The 15,811-nt window shown below is 45.7% G+C and overlaps 1 protein-coding gene across 14 annotated transcripts in view; it reads left to right on the top strand.

Moving 5' to 3' along the window:
- The window catches only part of NRG1 (neuregulin 1), a 761,379-nt gene extending 747,383 nt beyond the window's left edge, over positions 1-13,996 (top strand). For 8 of the 14 annotated variants that reach the window (XM_038403302.2, XM_038403299.2, XM_038403298.2 and 5 more), the window contains 2 exons: positions 216-419; positions 8,302-13,993. In XM_038403302.2, the coding sequence (XP_038259230.1) occupies positions 216-419; positions 8,302-8,953 (856 nt within the window). In that variant the 3' untranslated portion in view covers positions 8,954-13,993. Of the gene's footprint in view, positions 1-215; positions 420-8,301 lie in introns of all 14 variants that reach the window. The other 6 variants (XM_043514730.1, XM_038403306.2, XM_038403304.2 and 3 more) reach the window with 3 other exon arrangements.
- Positions 13,997-15,811: the final 1,815 nt, after the last annotated feature.

Here is a 15,811-nt window from a genome sequence, read left to right as displayed (position 1 = left end):
ATACAAATAAAACCATCTTGTCATTTGTAGGATGGCAGAATTCATACCAACTAGGGTCTTCGATTGCCATAAACTGGTATGGAGTTTAACAGGCATATCCCGAGCTGCATGTAGCCCTTGCTTTCCCATTGTTAAACTTCCATTGGCTTGCTTTCTCCTGTTCTGAATTTAAAATAAAAGCTCTTTCTCTCCTCTTTCCCCCTCCCCTCCATCAGTTGGAGTAACGGCCAGACTGAAAGCATTATCTCGGAAAGCCACTCGGTGCTTGTGAGTTCTTCCGTAGAGAACAGCAGGCACACGAGCCCAGCAGGGCCCAGAGGACGCCTCAGCGGCATCGGAGGTCCACGAGATTGCAACAGCTTCCTGAGGCGCGCAAGAGAGACTCCTGACTCCTGCCGAGATTCACCTCACAGCGAAAGGTACCACAAGAAATTAATTTTGCTCCCTCTAGCTGCCAGGACAAGATGGGCTTGAAGAGATTCAGAGTGAATCCTCATGCCTGAGGAACACAAAGAAAATTCCATGTCTTTAGGGAAAGTTCCTCCTTATTCATAAATGTGCCAAGCAGTGCCCCATTAATCTTCCTTCTTCCCTTCCTTCCTCTTCTGGTCTTGGCTCATGGCTACTGGGCAGTAGTTCACATACATACAAGACCTAATTTGCCAGAGGTTTTCCCTGCATATGAAGCTAGGAAAGGAGATCAAAGGGGGGGACTTTTGCTTAGTTCCATTTCTCGGTTGCTTCCTGCACCCAAGTAAGGCAGCCTATGGAGTTTATGAGAGACAAAAGAGGAAGATAAAGAGGATTGATTGATTGATCCACTGGGAGAAAGATTTTTCAAAAGCACCTATGTACCTTAGGAGCACAAGCCCCGTTGTCTTCCAGTGGGATTTCTGCTCCTAAAGCCCTTAGGTGCTTTTGAACAACACCCCCCCACTGTGCTTGTAAATAAAAGCAGGGCTAGAACTGAAACCGGGTAGGGTGACCAACACTACTGGAGTGTCAGTACAGATAGTGGCAGCCTACGTGCACAGGAGAGAGAGGGGCAAAAGGGAAAAATGAACGAATATTTACAATACCCTGTGAAGCGCTGTCGTTCTCATCATTATAGGAGCACAGGAGAGCCCCACTCAGGATCTTTTGTGAGAGGCATTGCACTGTATAAACATGTACAGAGACAGAGTCCCTGCCTCCAGAAGCTTACAATTGGAAAGGACGAGTGGCATATGAAGGAGTGGGGGAGGGGCATACTGTCAAATACAAGCCATTTCTTTATACATTGTTGTGTTTGCAACTTTTAAAAATAATTATAAATACATTAAGTTAGCACCAGCTATCCCCATCTGCCCTTTAAGCCCTCATAGGCAGGCCTAACTTAACACTGAGTGTGGTCATACAGTTCTATGGGTAGGGATATAAGAAAAGTTAGAACAAAACGTTCCTAGACCAACTCTCCAAGTGTTTGAATTCACAGGGTGGTTTAACTGCCTGTCTGTGGTAGCATTAATACTACCAAATAAGCATAATCAAATAAGTTCTTGAGTTGTGCAGGAGACATTTCATTATTCAAAAAGTAGCATGTGCAAATGACAGCAGAAGCCATATATCCTGCATTGGTTCTTACAGACAGGGGAGCTGGTTAAGACAGGGAAGCTTGAATAATGGACATGAGCTCTATGAATGTAGCATGTAGGAATGCAAAACATAGCTAATGCTGGGTCATTACTAGCTGTCGAATTATTGTAAAAAAAAAAAAAAAAAAAAAAAAAAAAACTGCCTGTAATTTTACTCTGGTATTTAGCTTTCAATAAATGCAGCATCTAGCAACTCCAAAATCAGGGAAACAGCTATGGCCCTGATCCTGCAGAGCCCTTAAGCACATGCTTAACTTTAATCATGTGTTTAGTCCTGTTAATATTGATGGGCTCACTTGAGTGTAAAGTTAAGCATGTTGTGATGGGTTCAACTCACCACTGTGGCGGCGCCTGCTGGCCATCCTGGGAATTAGCTCAGGGTTGCCAGCACGCCATTCTCAGGTGGTGTCTTGCGCCTCATCAATCCTGTCTCTGCATCCAGGACCCACATCACTCCCCAGTTCACATCATCCTCTTCTGGACACAGCCCTCCGGCTGTGCCCCGCACGATTCTTTCCCCCCTTCCAGGGGACCAACAGTTCTTCGACCAACCCCTTGCCTCAGTGGCAGTCTGCAGTCCAGGTTCTAGACACTCATCTCAGTGGCAGATTGCAGTCCATGCACTGGCCACTTTGCTCATTGGCCAGTGTGGGAAATAGGGGGAAGCCTGGGCCTGCCCGCTGACCCAGGGACCCTATAGCTGGCAGCCACATACTGTCTGTCCTCCAGCTCTGCCATCTCCTTCCCTGGGCTACTTCCCCACAGCCCTAGCAACTCCTCTGCCCTTGTATCAGGGCCCCAGTTTGGCAGCCATCAGCCTGGAGCTTCTTCCTGCTCCTGCTCCTGCTCCTGCTCCTGCTCCGTCCATGGTACTCCAGCCTTCTAAGCAGCCAGTCGTCCTCCTCCCTCAAACTCCAGGGAGTGACTGCCTCTGCTCTGCTCAGAAGCTCTGCTCAGCAACCCCTTCTTATATGGGCCAGCCCGGCCATGATTGGCTGTTCCAATAAAGCTTCTCCTGATTGGCTGGCTCTACAAGCCTTTTCCTTATTGGCTGCCTCCCGTGCAGCCTCCCCAGGTTGGCTTTAACCCCTTACATACCAGTGAGGGGCAGCTGCCACATCACACACCCTCCCACTTAAGATCACGCCCTCGAGGAGGGAGTTATTTTCCCAGCTTCCTTTGTGGCTGGGCATCTCTCTCCTGCCTCAGGCTCTCCACCAAGGGAAGCAGCCTGTCTCCCTCTTCCAGGGTCTGGGTCCCCACTGTAGCTCGTCCTATTCTCGTGTGGGTTTCTCTGGGTCTTCTCTGCCCCACTCACCTTATCCATCAACTCCGTACCTCCCCCTGCTGGATGTGGGAGAGGGTTGTCTATCAGGGCCTCAGTCCTCACTGCCCCCTCACTCTGAGCCTTCTCAGACCAAGCGTGGCCCTCTGGCATCCCCCCTTTCTCCTCTTGGGGCAATGCCTTTTTATATGGCCCTTCTTATGGCACTGGAGGCACATCCCATGTTTCCCTTTGGCCATGGCCCTCTCATAGTCATTCTCTTTTGCTCGGCCCTTTCCTCTGGGCTAGCCTTACCCCTATAATTCACAGGTCCAACATGCCCAATGCCTCCCTGTTCGCCTCACGGGGGGGGGTCTCTCTTGGGCTCTTTCACCTTCTTATTCTCTGGGTGAGGCCCCCGTTCCCCATCCCGGTAGGGGCACTCCCTCTTAACGTGTCCCAGCCTCCCACAGGTAAAACATTTTCTCTAACTCCTAGTCCTGGTGCCTGGCTTCCCCTCTCGCTCCCTCTGACTCTCATGGATTCCCCTTTGCAGCAACTTAAACAGACACAGCTGCGGTTTAGCTAACCCAGCCACATAGGCCTGCAGGTGCTCCTGTACCTCCCACTGTTTCTGCTGGGTGGAGAGCACCTGCTGCAGTAGAGTCTGAAGCTGCCCTTCCGGCCTGTCAGCCTCTTCTTGCAGGGTCACCGCCTTTGGAGTCCAGTTCGGAAGGAACCCAGAACCCTCTGCAAAGAAGGCTTGGTGTACCCCAAATTCCATCCTCTACCTTACATATCCCTTAGTCTCTCAAATAGGCAATACTCCCCACAGTCGTCTTGTATTGGGGTGACCGTGTGCCCACATTCTCCACCATGTGTGACAGGTTTGACTCAACGCTCTGGCGCCTCTTGCTGGCCATCCTGGTAATTAACTCAGGGTTGCCAGTGTGCCATTCTCAGGTGGTGTCTTGCACATCGTCTCTCCTGTCTCTGCATCCAGGACCCATGTCACTCCCCGGACCACGTTGTCCTCTTCCGGGCACAGCCCTCCAGCTGTGCCCCACTCGGTTCTTTCGCCCCTTCCAGGGAACCGACAATCCTACTGCTTGATTCAGTGGCCATTTGCTGTCCAGGTTCCAGCCACTCATCTCACTGGTAGACTGCAGTCCATGCACTGTCCACTTTGCTCAGTGGGAGTGGTGGGGGGGAGCCTGGGCCCGCCCACTACTCCGGGCCCCAACCCAGGGACCCTATAGCCAGCAGCCATGTACCTGTCCCTCCTGCAACTCTGCTGTCTCCTTCCCTGGGCCACTTTTCCGCAGCCCCAGCACCTCCTCTGCCCTTGTATCCGGACCTCAGTTTGGCAGTCATCAGCCTGGAGCTTCCTCTTACTCTGCTGACCCTGCTCTGTCCATGGTGCTCTAGCCTTCTAAGCAGCCAGTCCTCCTCCCTCAAACTCCTGGGAGTGATGCCTGTGCTCTGCTCAGCAACCCCTTTTTATATGGGCCAGCCCGGCCCTGATTGGCTGTTCCAGTAAAGCTTCTCCTGATTGGCTGGCTCTGCAAGCCTTTTCCTTATTGGCTGCCTCCCACGCAGCCTCCCCAGGTTGGCTTTAACCCCTTACATACCGGTGAGGAGCAGCCACCCCATCAAACATGTGCTTAAGTGCTTTACTGGATTGGGGCCTATAGCAGCAAATATTGTATTCTCTACCGTCTACAGGCCACATGGATTGTACTCCCAAGTTCATGCAGATAAAATATATCATTAGTATAGCATATTTGATCTTCTGGGTGAGAAGAGAGGATGTTGTTTGCACTGCCCTTCTGGAGTGTCTAGGTTACCCTGGGCAGCATTTTGACACATTAGCAAGCTTTTGGGGTATATATCGCTTCATTCTAACTAGGAGAAAGAGGGCACCGCATCTCCAAACATTGCATTTCCTGCAAATAACATTCCAGGGGGAAATACAGGCTGCATTTTTACAATAAATCACCAGTCAGCAGTGGCCCAAACCTGTGCCTGATGTGACCGTGAACCCTGGGTGTTAAACTAGGCCTCATCTATCTTCAGCGTGCAGAAAATAATTGGCAAATTATTTCTGGGAGATGGGTGGGGGGGAGAGAGAGAGAGACTCTAAATTAAAGCTGAATTGGAACCATAAAAGAACCGGTTAAAATAAAAATGAAGATTCCCTTCTCCTCTAAGACTTTGCTGAGCAGGGAGTTAATGAGTCAAGAATATATTCCTTCCACGCTCTGATCTCTACAGTAAACCTGAGTCACATCTTAATTTTACTTTAAAAGCTAAATGAAGGCTGAGGACCAGCTCCTCAGCTAATGCACATTGGCCTGGCTCCATTGAAGTCCATGGAGCAACACCAGTTTACACCCGCTGGGCACCCACCTAGTATTCAGTGGAACATATTTGCTGCATCTCACACCAGAGAAGCTCGTAGAAACCATCTCTGTGGCTGACCTAAGACCTGGTCTACACACTGTGATACAGCAGGGCAAGAGAGCAGCAGGAGTGGTCGATGGGAGGTATATAAACCCTAGGCTGATCAAGGCCTTATTCCCTGTGGACTAGAGAAAGGTTACTACAGGGTAATTGGAGCACCTGGAGCCAATTAAGGCCCCACCTAAGACCTAATAAAAAAAACCCTGCTTCAGTCAGACAGAGAGAAGGAAGAAGAGCTGACTAGAGTTTGGAGGAGTATTGCTGTTAGCTAGAGGACTAGGGGAAGGGAAACCCTGCCCAAGCAGAGCAGAGGGACTCCCCTGGCACAGAGGACTGAGGGAAACCCTACCCAAGGGGAGAGAGGGTAAGCAGCCTGCAAAGCTGAAAGGGCTGGAACCCAGGATAGGAGAGTGGACGTGGGTCCCTTCCCCACTCCCCTCTCTCTCCCACCAAGGCACTAGCGGAGCCCACAATGCCCAAGAATAGGGGCAAGGGGCGGCACCCTAACTCACCACACCAAGAAAAAGTGCGGGACCCATCACGGTAGCATTGGCCATTTTCCACAACTCAAAGTGATTTGTGATGGTTTCGTTTAACCACTGCATCTCTGTGTGTGGATCCTCTTATATAAGTTTAAACCTGGATTCTATCCATTTAGTTTATGTCGGTAAATTTACAGGCGCATGCTAACTGATACACCCAGTTTTAAACCTGTATAATTGTCATAGGAACATATGACATAGGGTTGGAAAGGACCTCCTGGGTCATCTAGACCAGTCCCCTCCTGTGACAGGAAACGCCATCATATAATCCCATTCACAAACATATCACACCCCATCCAGCTGTATCTCTATCCGTGCGTCAATACACAACGTTGGACCAGTTTAACTAAACCAAATGAAGTGAAACTTCCTGTCAGCAGCACTTGTTGGGTGGAAGGTTCTATCCCTTCAGCACCAACTATAGAAAGATTTGAATAGAACAGAGAGCTCCTGAATATAAGGAAAAAGAGGAAATGATTTAATTCTGTTATTCGACACATACACCTATTCGTTCCTCTCTGGTCTCATGGTGGCCAACTTGATTCATTGCCACAAACGGTTACAGCTGTCTTTTTTCCCTAGAAACAAAGGGCAGATGTAAATCAGCAAAGCACCACTGAAATCCATGGAGCTATACCCATTTACTACAGCTGAGAGTCTAACCAAATTTCCCCTCCTTCCAATTAACCTGCTGTGTTTAATCAAGGGGAATATGCAGAATTGAATCATGCTTTGGATGGCAATTTTGGATTTAGACTGATTTTGACAATTTCAGACTCAGATAACTATTCACCAATTAAAAATAAAATGCACTTATCAGCAGAAGGCCTATAACTTGTAAAGACGAGGATATATCTTAAATTTGTATACAACTGAAATTCACGCTGGTGAAGTACAGGGAAAGGAAAAACAGGCAAAACCAAACAATGTTAAATGTCATGCTGGGCACTGTTCCTTTGATCAGACATTTTGAGCCAGATCCTCAGCTGGGGTGAATTAGCCTGGCTTCTCTGAGTGCAGGGGAACAACACTGATTTACACCAACAGAGGATCTGGCCCTTTGTCTTTCTTGTTTAAACGTCAGTAGGACTTTTGTTTTAAGGGATGGCTGCCTACCTGGCAGCTTAGCTCCATTTATAAAAATCACCTTCAACGGCTAACCTTCCCCAGAAGGATACCAAGAGACACTGAGTAAATTCTCTAGAGGGGCCATTAACACTGAGCCAAACCGTCCTTTGTGTCGGCTCTTGTTTCCACACAGGGGACAGAAAATGCTATGTGTTTTGATTTCTGAAGCTGTTGCCGGGTCATTCTGTCAATGGGCTGGCTCCTCATGCCCCCACAGAACTGGCAAGGAGATTGTGTGCAGCAGGGGGAAGGTGTGTCCTGAAAAAAGACCTTATACGGATCATATTCCACGTAAGGAACAGCTGCCATTTTAAAACGCTATTTTATGCATTTAAAAACCAGCTCAGTGCTCTAAGACAGGATGGTTTCTCCAGGGGTCAGCACCCAGATGCTTCCACTGAACAAAGTGGAGATTCCTGTTCATTTTGGAAACCCAGGCCCGATATGTTCTAACATTAGGGGTCCACCTAAGTACTCTGGTTCCAATTCTGATGGAACTACTATTACAGTAAAGAACTACTTAATCAACATGAGTAAAGGTGGCAAAATTTATGCCTCTGTTTTTACCAGAGGTATGCAGGCTCAAGCTTCAGATAGCCTCAGCTCTGCTCATTTTAGTTCTTTTTCCCTGCTCATTCCCTCAAGTCCCAGACATGGGGCAAATGTTTCCTGGAACAACAAACATTGTAGTTTTTATAAACTACTTGCAACTGCATTGTGTTTCTTTCATCTCCTGCTCCCTCGCTCCTGTCACTGGACTCGCCAAAGAACTGAAAATACTTCCCCTGCTCTTCCAATAACCTTATACCTCTGGTTTCGTCAAATTCATCTCCTCTCTCGCCTTTCCCCACAAGAACAAAAGCATTCTAAGCTAACATACCATGTGGCTAATAATGCTGGGAATGTCTGTCTGTCAGGTGCATTGATTATGGGAGCATTGACAGAGGCTGCTGCATTTTTCAGTATGAAAAGCAGTATGCATGCCCTACTGCCAGGATTATCCCTGCACGCAGCTACATGCACATGTCAGATCCACAGCTCGCATGCATGCAACATCCAGTGGGCAGGTGCAAGACAAGCACGTGCAAAATACATATTGACTATTGCATGCATTAGAAAATGAATTCCTTTATTTCCAAGGGTATCTCACGTGACATCACAAACATGGGACATGGATAATATGGCAATGATTTGTTCCTCAAAGGTGGCCTTTCTTATGTTTATTCCTTCTCCACCTTTATGGGGCCTTTTTGTATGTGTTCTTATTCAGGTATGTATCAGCTATGACCACACCGGCTCGCATGTCACCTGTTGATTTCCACACTCCAAGTTCTCCAAAGTCCCCCCTTTCAGAAATGTCTCCACCGGTATCCAGCTTAACTGTATCTGTCCCTTCTGTGGCGGTCAGTCCCTTTATGGAAGAGGAGAGGCCTCTGCTTCTGGTGACGCCACCTCGGTTACGGGAGAAGTATGACCATCACATTCAGCAGTTCAACTCCTTCCACCACAATCCCGCCCATGAGAGCAACAGTCCGCCACCAAGTCCTCTGAGGATAGTAGAGGACGAGGAATATGAAACCACACAGGAGTATGAGCCAGCACAGGAGCCCCCAAAGAAACTAGTCAACAGCCGGAGGGCAAAAAGAACAAAGCCCAACGGCCACATTTCCAACAGATTAGAAGTGGACACCGACACAAGCTCTGAGAGCAGTAGCTCTGAGAGTGAAACAGAAGATGAAAGAATAGGTGAAGATACACCTTTCCTGAGCATACAGAACCCCATGGCAACCAGCCTAGAGCCAGCCACTGCATACCGACTGGCTGACAGCAGGACTAACCCAACTAGCCGGTTCTCCACACAGGAAGAATTACAAGCAAGGTTGTCCAGTGTAATAGCTAATCAAGACCCTATTGCTGTATAAAACATAAACAAAACGCATAGATTCACATGTAAAACTTTATTTTATATAATGAAGTATTCCACCTTTAAATTAAACAATTTATTTTATTTTAGCAAATTCCACTAATAGAAAACAGGAGGGGGGAAAAAACTTTTATAAATTAAATATATGTATGTACAAATGTGTTATGTGCCATATGTAGCAATTTTTTACAGTATTTCAAAAATGAGAACAATATCAATGGTGCCTTTATGTTATGTTATGTTGAGAGCAAGTTTTGTACTGTTACAGTAATTGCTGTTCCACGGTATTTTGCAGAACCTTCCAACCTTCAGTTCTCCTGGCTTTTTTGTGCATTGCATTATGGTAACTGGATGTATGATTTGCAAGAATTGCAAAAGTCCCTATGTTTGCTTGTAGTAGACCCCCCACCCCCAATCAAAATACCCTATAATGGCATACCCACCAAGAAAACAATACTGTTTTCTTCTATAGGAGGTTTTATTTGCTTTCCATATCTGAAATGAGTTGTGTCTGCTCTCTTCCAGCCAAAAGGTTTGCTTCATTGGGCACTGGAATAATAGTACATCAAACAGCATGCTACTATTAATGACAGCAGGATAACAAAAATTGCATTAAATAATGTTACATATTAGAAAGAGAGTAATACTGTGATTTTAAACTGAGTATATTATTAATCAGAAATCAGCTTGTACTCACTAGGAACTGTCATTACATTTTTTTCCAGATATTAATTGTCCTAGTTATGCCTTAGAAAATGGGCTCAGAGTAGCAAAGGCTGTGAACCCAGGACTTTACAAAAGATTTCTATTAGCTTAAGTTACTGGGAAAAATACACCAGGTATCTGTAACCAGACAAGGAAAAGAACTAGCTGGGGAAAAAAAGCCACTAATAAAAGTGCAGCCATTTTTACCTGTATTTTTAATGTTGATTTTTAATAGACAAGTGATTCTTTGTTTCCAGAAAAAAAAACAGCAAACCTGTAACAATATCTACTCTGAGACTTGTTGGAGTTGCTGTTAGAATGAGAGTCATCCTTGTACATAGAAATGACTTGCAGCCTAATCAATTTGCTGAATAGTTAAAAGGAATCCTGGTGGGAAAGACATAGCAGAAGAATCATTGAGTTCATATCTGGTGACCTGATTTTTTTTAATAGTTCTATGAAAAAGCCCATTTCTGTAGACAAACACACTGTGCTGATTAGCCCCACAATGTGCATGGGTGTTTGTGCATTAGAAACTTTGACTGGTAATAGACAAGTGTGGGATCAATACTGGAGTTATTGCACCCTTTCAGACAGAAGCAAATTGCCTCTTTTGCACCGAATTCTGATCAGTTTAGTGGGGTGACCCCCTCTCATTTGATTTTGATTTTACATTCAGCTGGCACAGTGCAGACTCAGGACTGATGTAAATAGTAAGCATTCTGCATGGACCCCTGGGAGTATGAATAGGAGAACATCAGTGCTGTGAGCATTATTGATCCTAAATAGGAGCCATTTCAGGACAACAAAAATTTCAGCCGTGATTTACTCTTGAGGCCACATTCCGATCCCACTTACACTGGTGTAAATCAGAATATATCAAGGCAATTATGCCAGATATACACCAGTGGAACTAAGGTCGCAATTCAGCAAACCTCTAAGCACATGCTTATCTTTAGCATTTGCTCTAGTCCCATTGACATTAGTAAGACATGAGTAAAGTTAAGCACACGCTGAAGTGCTTTGCTGAACAGGTTGGACAGCTCATTCATGGTTTAAAAGCAGCATCTGGCCTATTGTGGTAAATGAAGCTGCTCAGTACTCTGGACGAAGGCAGGGAGCTACAGTACTGTGTTATCAAAGCAGACAGCATCAGCTTCACTTTTGCTTTAAGATGAGAGTACTTAGTCGTCTGATCAAGCAGCCTCAGAGCTTAGGACAGTAGGGAAATAGTGACAAGATTAAAGGGAGAATCTTTCTGATGGAAGGGAAAGCAAGGGCAGGTGATTTTCAGTGAAAGAGCTCAGGCAGTGGGCTCAGTCGTACTTGCATATCGCTGCGCATTTAAAAAGCATATGGGAGACTGCAGAGTTTTTAATTAATGTGTTACCAAGACTCATATTCCTTCCCAGTTTTCCCTCTTCTTTTGTATGCATTGCTGTATTTTCACTGTGCTTAACCACTGTCTTTGTATAGCATCTACACACAACCAGGGCCCTGTGTAAATTCTGGATGCCTTGCGCTCATTTCATATGTGAGTCATTATTACTGTTGGCAGTGTGGGAGTGCTAATGGTCTCAGCAGAGACCAGGGCCCCATTGTGCTAGGAACTATACAAACACATAGTAAGAAGAAGTGGCTGGGGTTTTCAAAGAGGCCTAAGTGGTTTAGGAACAAAAGTATTATTGACTATCAATGGGACTTGTACTCCCAAGTCACTTAGGTGCTTTTGAAAATCCAACCCAGTCCTGCCCCAATGAGCTTACTAAATAGACTAGACGGCCACAGGGTGGGAGGGGAAGGAGAGGGAAAGTGACCTGCCCAAGGCTGCACCACTGGGAATAGAGCCCCAATCTCCTGGGTCCGCATTCAGTGCCCCATCCCCTGAATCACGCCATGTCTCGGTGACCTCTGTGGCTTTTCACAGATTAATGGGCAGGGGGGTGATCACATGAAAGCAGAGTAAATTACTTATAACGTTGAAAGTATTATCAAAGATTACAGAAGAGCACTACAAAATGGAAGTCCGTGCCTTGTGCATGTGGGACACCTGGGGAAATCTGTTACATTCTTCTGATTGCATTGTCAAGCTCTCAAGCCAAAGGAGCTGCCCCAGTGTACAGGCAGAGTAACGCACAACAGAGCGTGAGCCCTGAGAGCTTTAAGCTGGGGTTTTCAGAGATGCATGTGCTCAATAAGTGTCAATGGGAGTTGGCTGCCTAAAGCCCTTAGATGCCTTTGGAAATCCCAGCAAAAACCAAACCTGTGTTAAGTCAGTAGAGTTACCCTAGTTTTGCACCAGTGTAACAGCAGAATTTGGCCCCTTGCATGAGCCATATTAGAAATATGCACTGAGAATGGTAGGACCCAGCTCTGCACAGTCTGAGATGACGTTAACGAACCAGTAACCTGGCTAGCCCTGACACTGCTGCGGCCTGTTGCCTCCTGGAGATGGGCTTCAGCCTGCAAGAGGTGCTGAGCAATCGCTGGACCTGCTGCTCACCTCGCAGGACTGAGGGGAGGAAATTCAACTCTCAGCATTAGAGCAAACATGCTTTCCGGTGACAGGCCAAGTCATCTCTTGGGGCCATTTGCTGCACTCTTTGTATTATTGGGGTCCCTTTAACAATGTGCAACCTCCTGGCAGCCTCACTGTCTCTCTGCTAAAACTCACAGTAAGTGCAACAGCAGCCCGAGGGGGAACAAAGACTCCGTGGCTGTAAAATGACCCCGAGTTCCATGACCATGACATTTACCCCAGCAGGACGTATTTCTACTAAGCAGTTTTGCATTTTGGGAAATTCTGCATTATTAGAGGATCCCGTCGGGGTGAACAATGGAAAGTGGTGCGTAAAACATAGGGGCCTGATCCTCAGCTGGTATAAATCAGGATGGTGCCACAGCTGCTGATTTATACTAGCTGAGAATCTGGCCCTGTATCCTCACATTTGTGTTTTCCCCCATCTCCCACCTCATCCGGCAAAATTTCTCCCCGGGTGTGAAAGGACCATCATTTTGCTTTGCTTTGCCATGGAAACAATAAAACTTCCTTTCCTTGCTCTTGTTTCATGACAACAAAGCATTGTCTCCTGTTTTCATCCAGTGACTATATCTTTGTACAGATTACAAACCATTACTCGTGCATTCAGAATAGCAAACTTGTACCTGCTAAAAGGGCATGTCGCCCACTGGCAAACATAAGCAAGGCCTGTTCTCTGTCTTCAATACTAGCTAGATTCCATCAGCCACACTGACTTCCAATGAGAAGAGCACCTATGAAATGCTGCAGAGAAATGCAGACAAAGAAAATGGCCACATATCATTATTTTAATGATATATTCTGTTGTAAATACATCTTGTACATACTTGAATGTTTTCCTCCATCATTTATTGTCTTTCTGATTTACGTGTCAATGATGCTCTCTCAATTCCTTGTGTAACACTGTAAATACCATAATGTCCTTTATTATTTATACTTAGGCATTTAACACAGAGAGAGTTGGCTTCATATTATTTTAAGATATATGTCAAAAATAGGTTTTGTTTTCCTTTTGCTTTAAAATTGTCATGTATCCTCTTGTTTCTCTTTTCCTTTTAAAAAAAAATAATTTATTGTTGAGAAGAGAGGATTGTATCTGTAATGAAACTGTTCAAAGAATGCACCCTGGAAGGCCATAAGGTACTGATAAACTAAAGAATTTATTATCCCAATTTTGAAGCAATAAGCAATTGTTGATTTATTTAAGGTTTTATTGTTCAATTTCAGTAAAAGAGGTGCTGGAATAAACTGCTACTGTGTAGTACTGGCACAGTTGCTCAGCAGACTCCTTTAGTCCATTAGACCTCACCTGTCTGGCTCCCTAGTCCAGATACTACACTACAGTTACAAAGTTGTCTAGCACCAACATTTGTCTTGGTGAGTTACGTTCTTTTACTGTCATTTTTGCCTGATTTTTCTCTCGTATCCTAATTTCTGGGGTCGAGTTTGCCATCCAGTCTGCTGTCTGACTCCTTTGTTCATAGAGATCGCAGGTCTAATTGCTGCTGAGCAGTTTGGCATAGACCAGGGTTCAATAATGATTTTAAAAGAAAGTAAAAAAGGAAGAAAGAAATTCTCCAGTGTCATGTCTCACGTGTCCTTAAATGGCTCAACTGAAAAACGAACAGGTGCATTGGAGTGGAGTAGCAAAATAATATAGACTAATGGAAAGATTTTTGGATATGAAATTTAAGACACTCCCGCATCAATACATTGTTCGTTTAATAGCAATTCCTGGTTCAATTTTGTCAATCTTTCCTCTAAGGAAAGTGTCACGATTTTTGTGTTGGGCTCCTTCTCTACTTTGTTTCTTTGTGGCTGTGTTGCTATCAGCTGGAGCATTCAAGCCAAGATTTAAAAGTGCTCACAGTCGGGGCTGGATTTTCTAAAAATCTGATTTTTGTTTGTTGTTTTACTTATTGTCATAGCACCTAAGAGCCCCAGCACAGATCAGGACTCTAGAGAACAGTGATACTCAGACCTTAGTGGGTCAGGAGACAAATTAGTGATCCACATTCCCCAAGGGAGCCACAGGAGTATGAATTCATTGTTTCATTTATATATATATATATATATATATATATATATAATTCTCACAGCAAAATGACTGACCAAGTATTTTTATTTTATTAACAACAATTGGTTAATGACATAGTAACAGCCTCCTGATTGGTTAATAGCTTAGATTAGTTAATAATTAAATCACATGGTGTTTTAACATCATGTGGTGCAAAGAGCCACTTGTGGCTCGTGAGCCTCAGTCTGAGTCTTGCTGGTATAGCACTAAGCACTGTACAGACAGAACATAAAGACAGCCCCTGCCCCAGTCGACTTACAAGTTTAGCATCCCATTGTTCTTCTAAGTGAGAGCTGAGTTCTTTTGACACTGGGGATCACCCCAGAAGTGCTGGCTTGAGCCTAGAGCTCAGGCTCGCTCCTTTCACAGCTCGACATGGTTGAGTTCTAGTCTCTGTAAGTCTCCAGTGGGTGAGGCAGCAGATGGACAGAAAGACCTTCAGAGTAAAGGAGGAGGGGCGCCTGCCTGTGTGGTTTGCAGCAGGGGAAAGGGCATACTGCAAGTGGAGTTCCACAGGGCCGCAACGTCTGGGCTTGGGCGGGGGACTCCCGGACCTAATTTGCTTTGTCTCAGGTGCAGCTGAGCGAGCGCAGAAGAAGAAGGTTTAAAATGCCCAGCCAACTCCTGGCTGAGCCTTGCGTCTCAGCGCATGCCAAGCTGTACGGGCTGCCCTCATTTCCACTTGGGGGAAGCTGCCATCTATCAAACAGGCCCAGAGATGGTGATTCCTGTGAGTACTGTCAACAGCCTCTTCTGCCTGCTTTTGTGAACTCCTTGGGCTCCAGTCCCATTTCCATCCAGGGCCTTTTACACTGCATTAACAGAGTAAAGGGGATGTGTGCAAAGGCGAATCAGGCCCAAGTCTAACCCAGGTGGTTAGACAGCCTGGTATTCTGCTGGACCCATGTGTTTTCCACAGGAGTACCATTGTCGGTATTATCAGCTTTTATCGGGCTTATCTGATTTGCTGCCAAACTCTTTCCTGCCACTCACAGTTAATTTAACGCATGTGGGAGGAGAGACAGTAGTAGAACCCCAATATGTCTATGGCACTGTGAATTCTCTTTGCCTTCGGAGAATTTATTTTCCAAGGTCTCCTTTGGCCTATGCATCCTTGTGTAGCTCTCTGGGCAGAATTGCTAATTTAAAGACACTGCTCCCTGGTAGCCCTTTGCTGTGCATCTTGGGAAGCATTGGCAGGCCAGGAGAGAGGGTGGAGGCTGCACAATTTGCTCATGATGGGTAACAAGAAGTGGAGAGTTTTAGAGAGTTATGGGAATCGTCTGTGCCTGACTCGAATTTGGCCAAAATCTGATGGCAAACAGAGGCAAAACTGAAGCCTTCGTGCCAAAAACGGCCTGCTCAACTACTTTATAATACCACACTCCCTTTCCCAGCACATTGCAGACCCATCCGTGCTTCACAAGAATGAGCTGAGATCCATATTTTTTCATATCACTCTTCTGGTCCATCAACATGTTGACTTGGAGAGGATTCATATACAAATCAAATCTGAACTGGCTATTCCTCACACC

The sequence above is a fragment of the Dermochelys coriacea genome, chromosome 5 (genome assembly GCF_009764565.3).
Source record: "Dermochelys coriacea isolate rDerCor1 chromosome 5, rDerCor1.pri.v4, whole genome shotgun sequence".
Taxonomy (NCBI): Eukaryota; Metazoa; Chordata; order Testudines; family Dermochelyidae; genus Dermochelys; species Dermochelys coriacea.
This window is presented reverse-complemented; position numbering and strand designations above follow the sequence as displayed.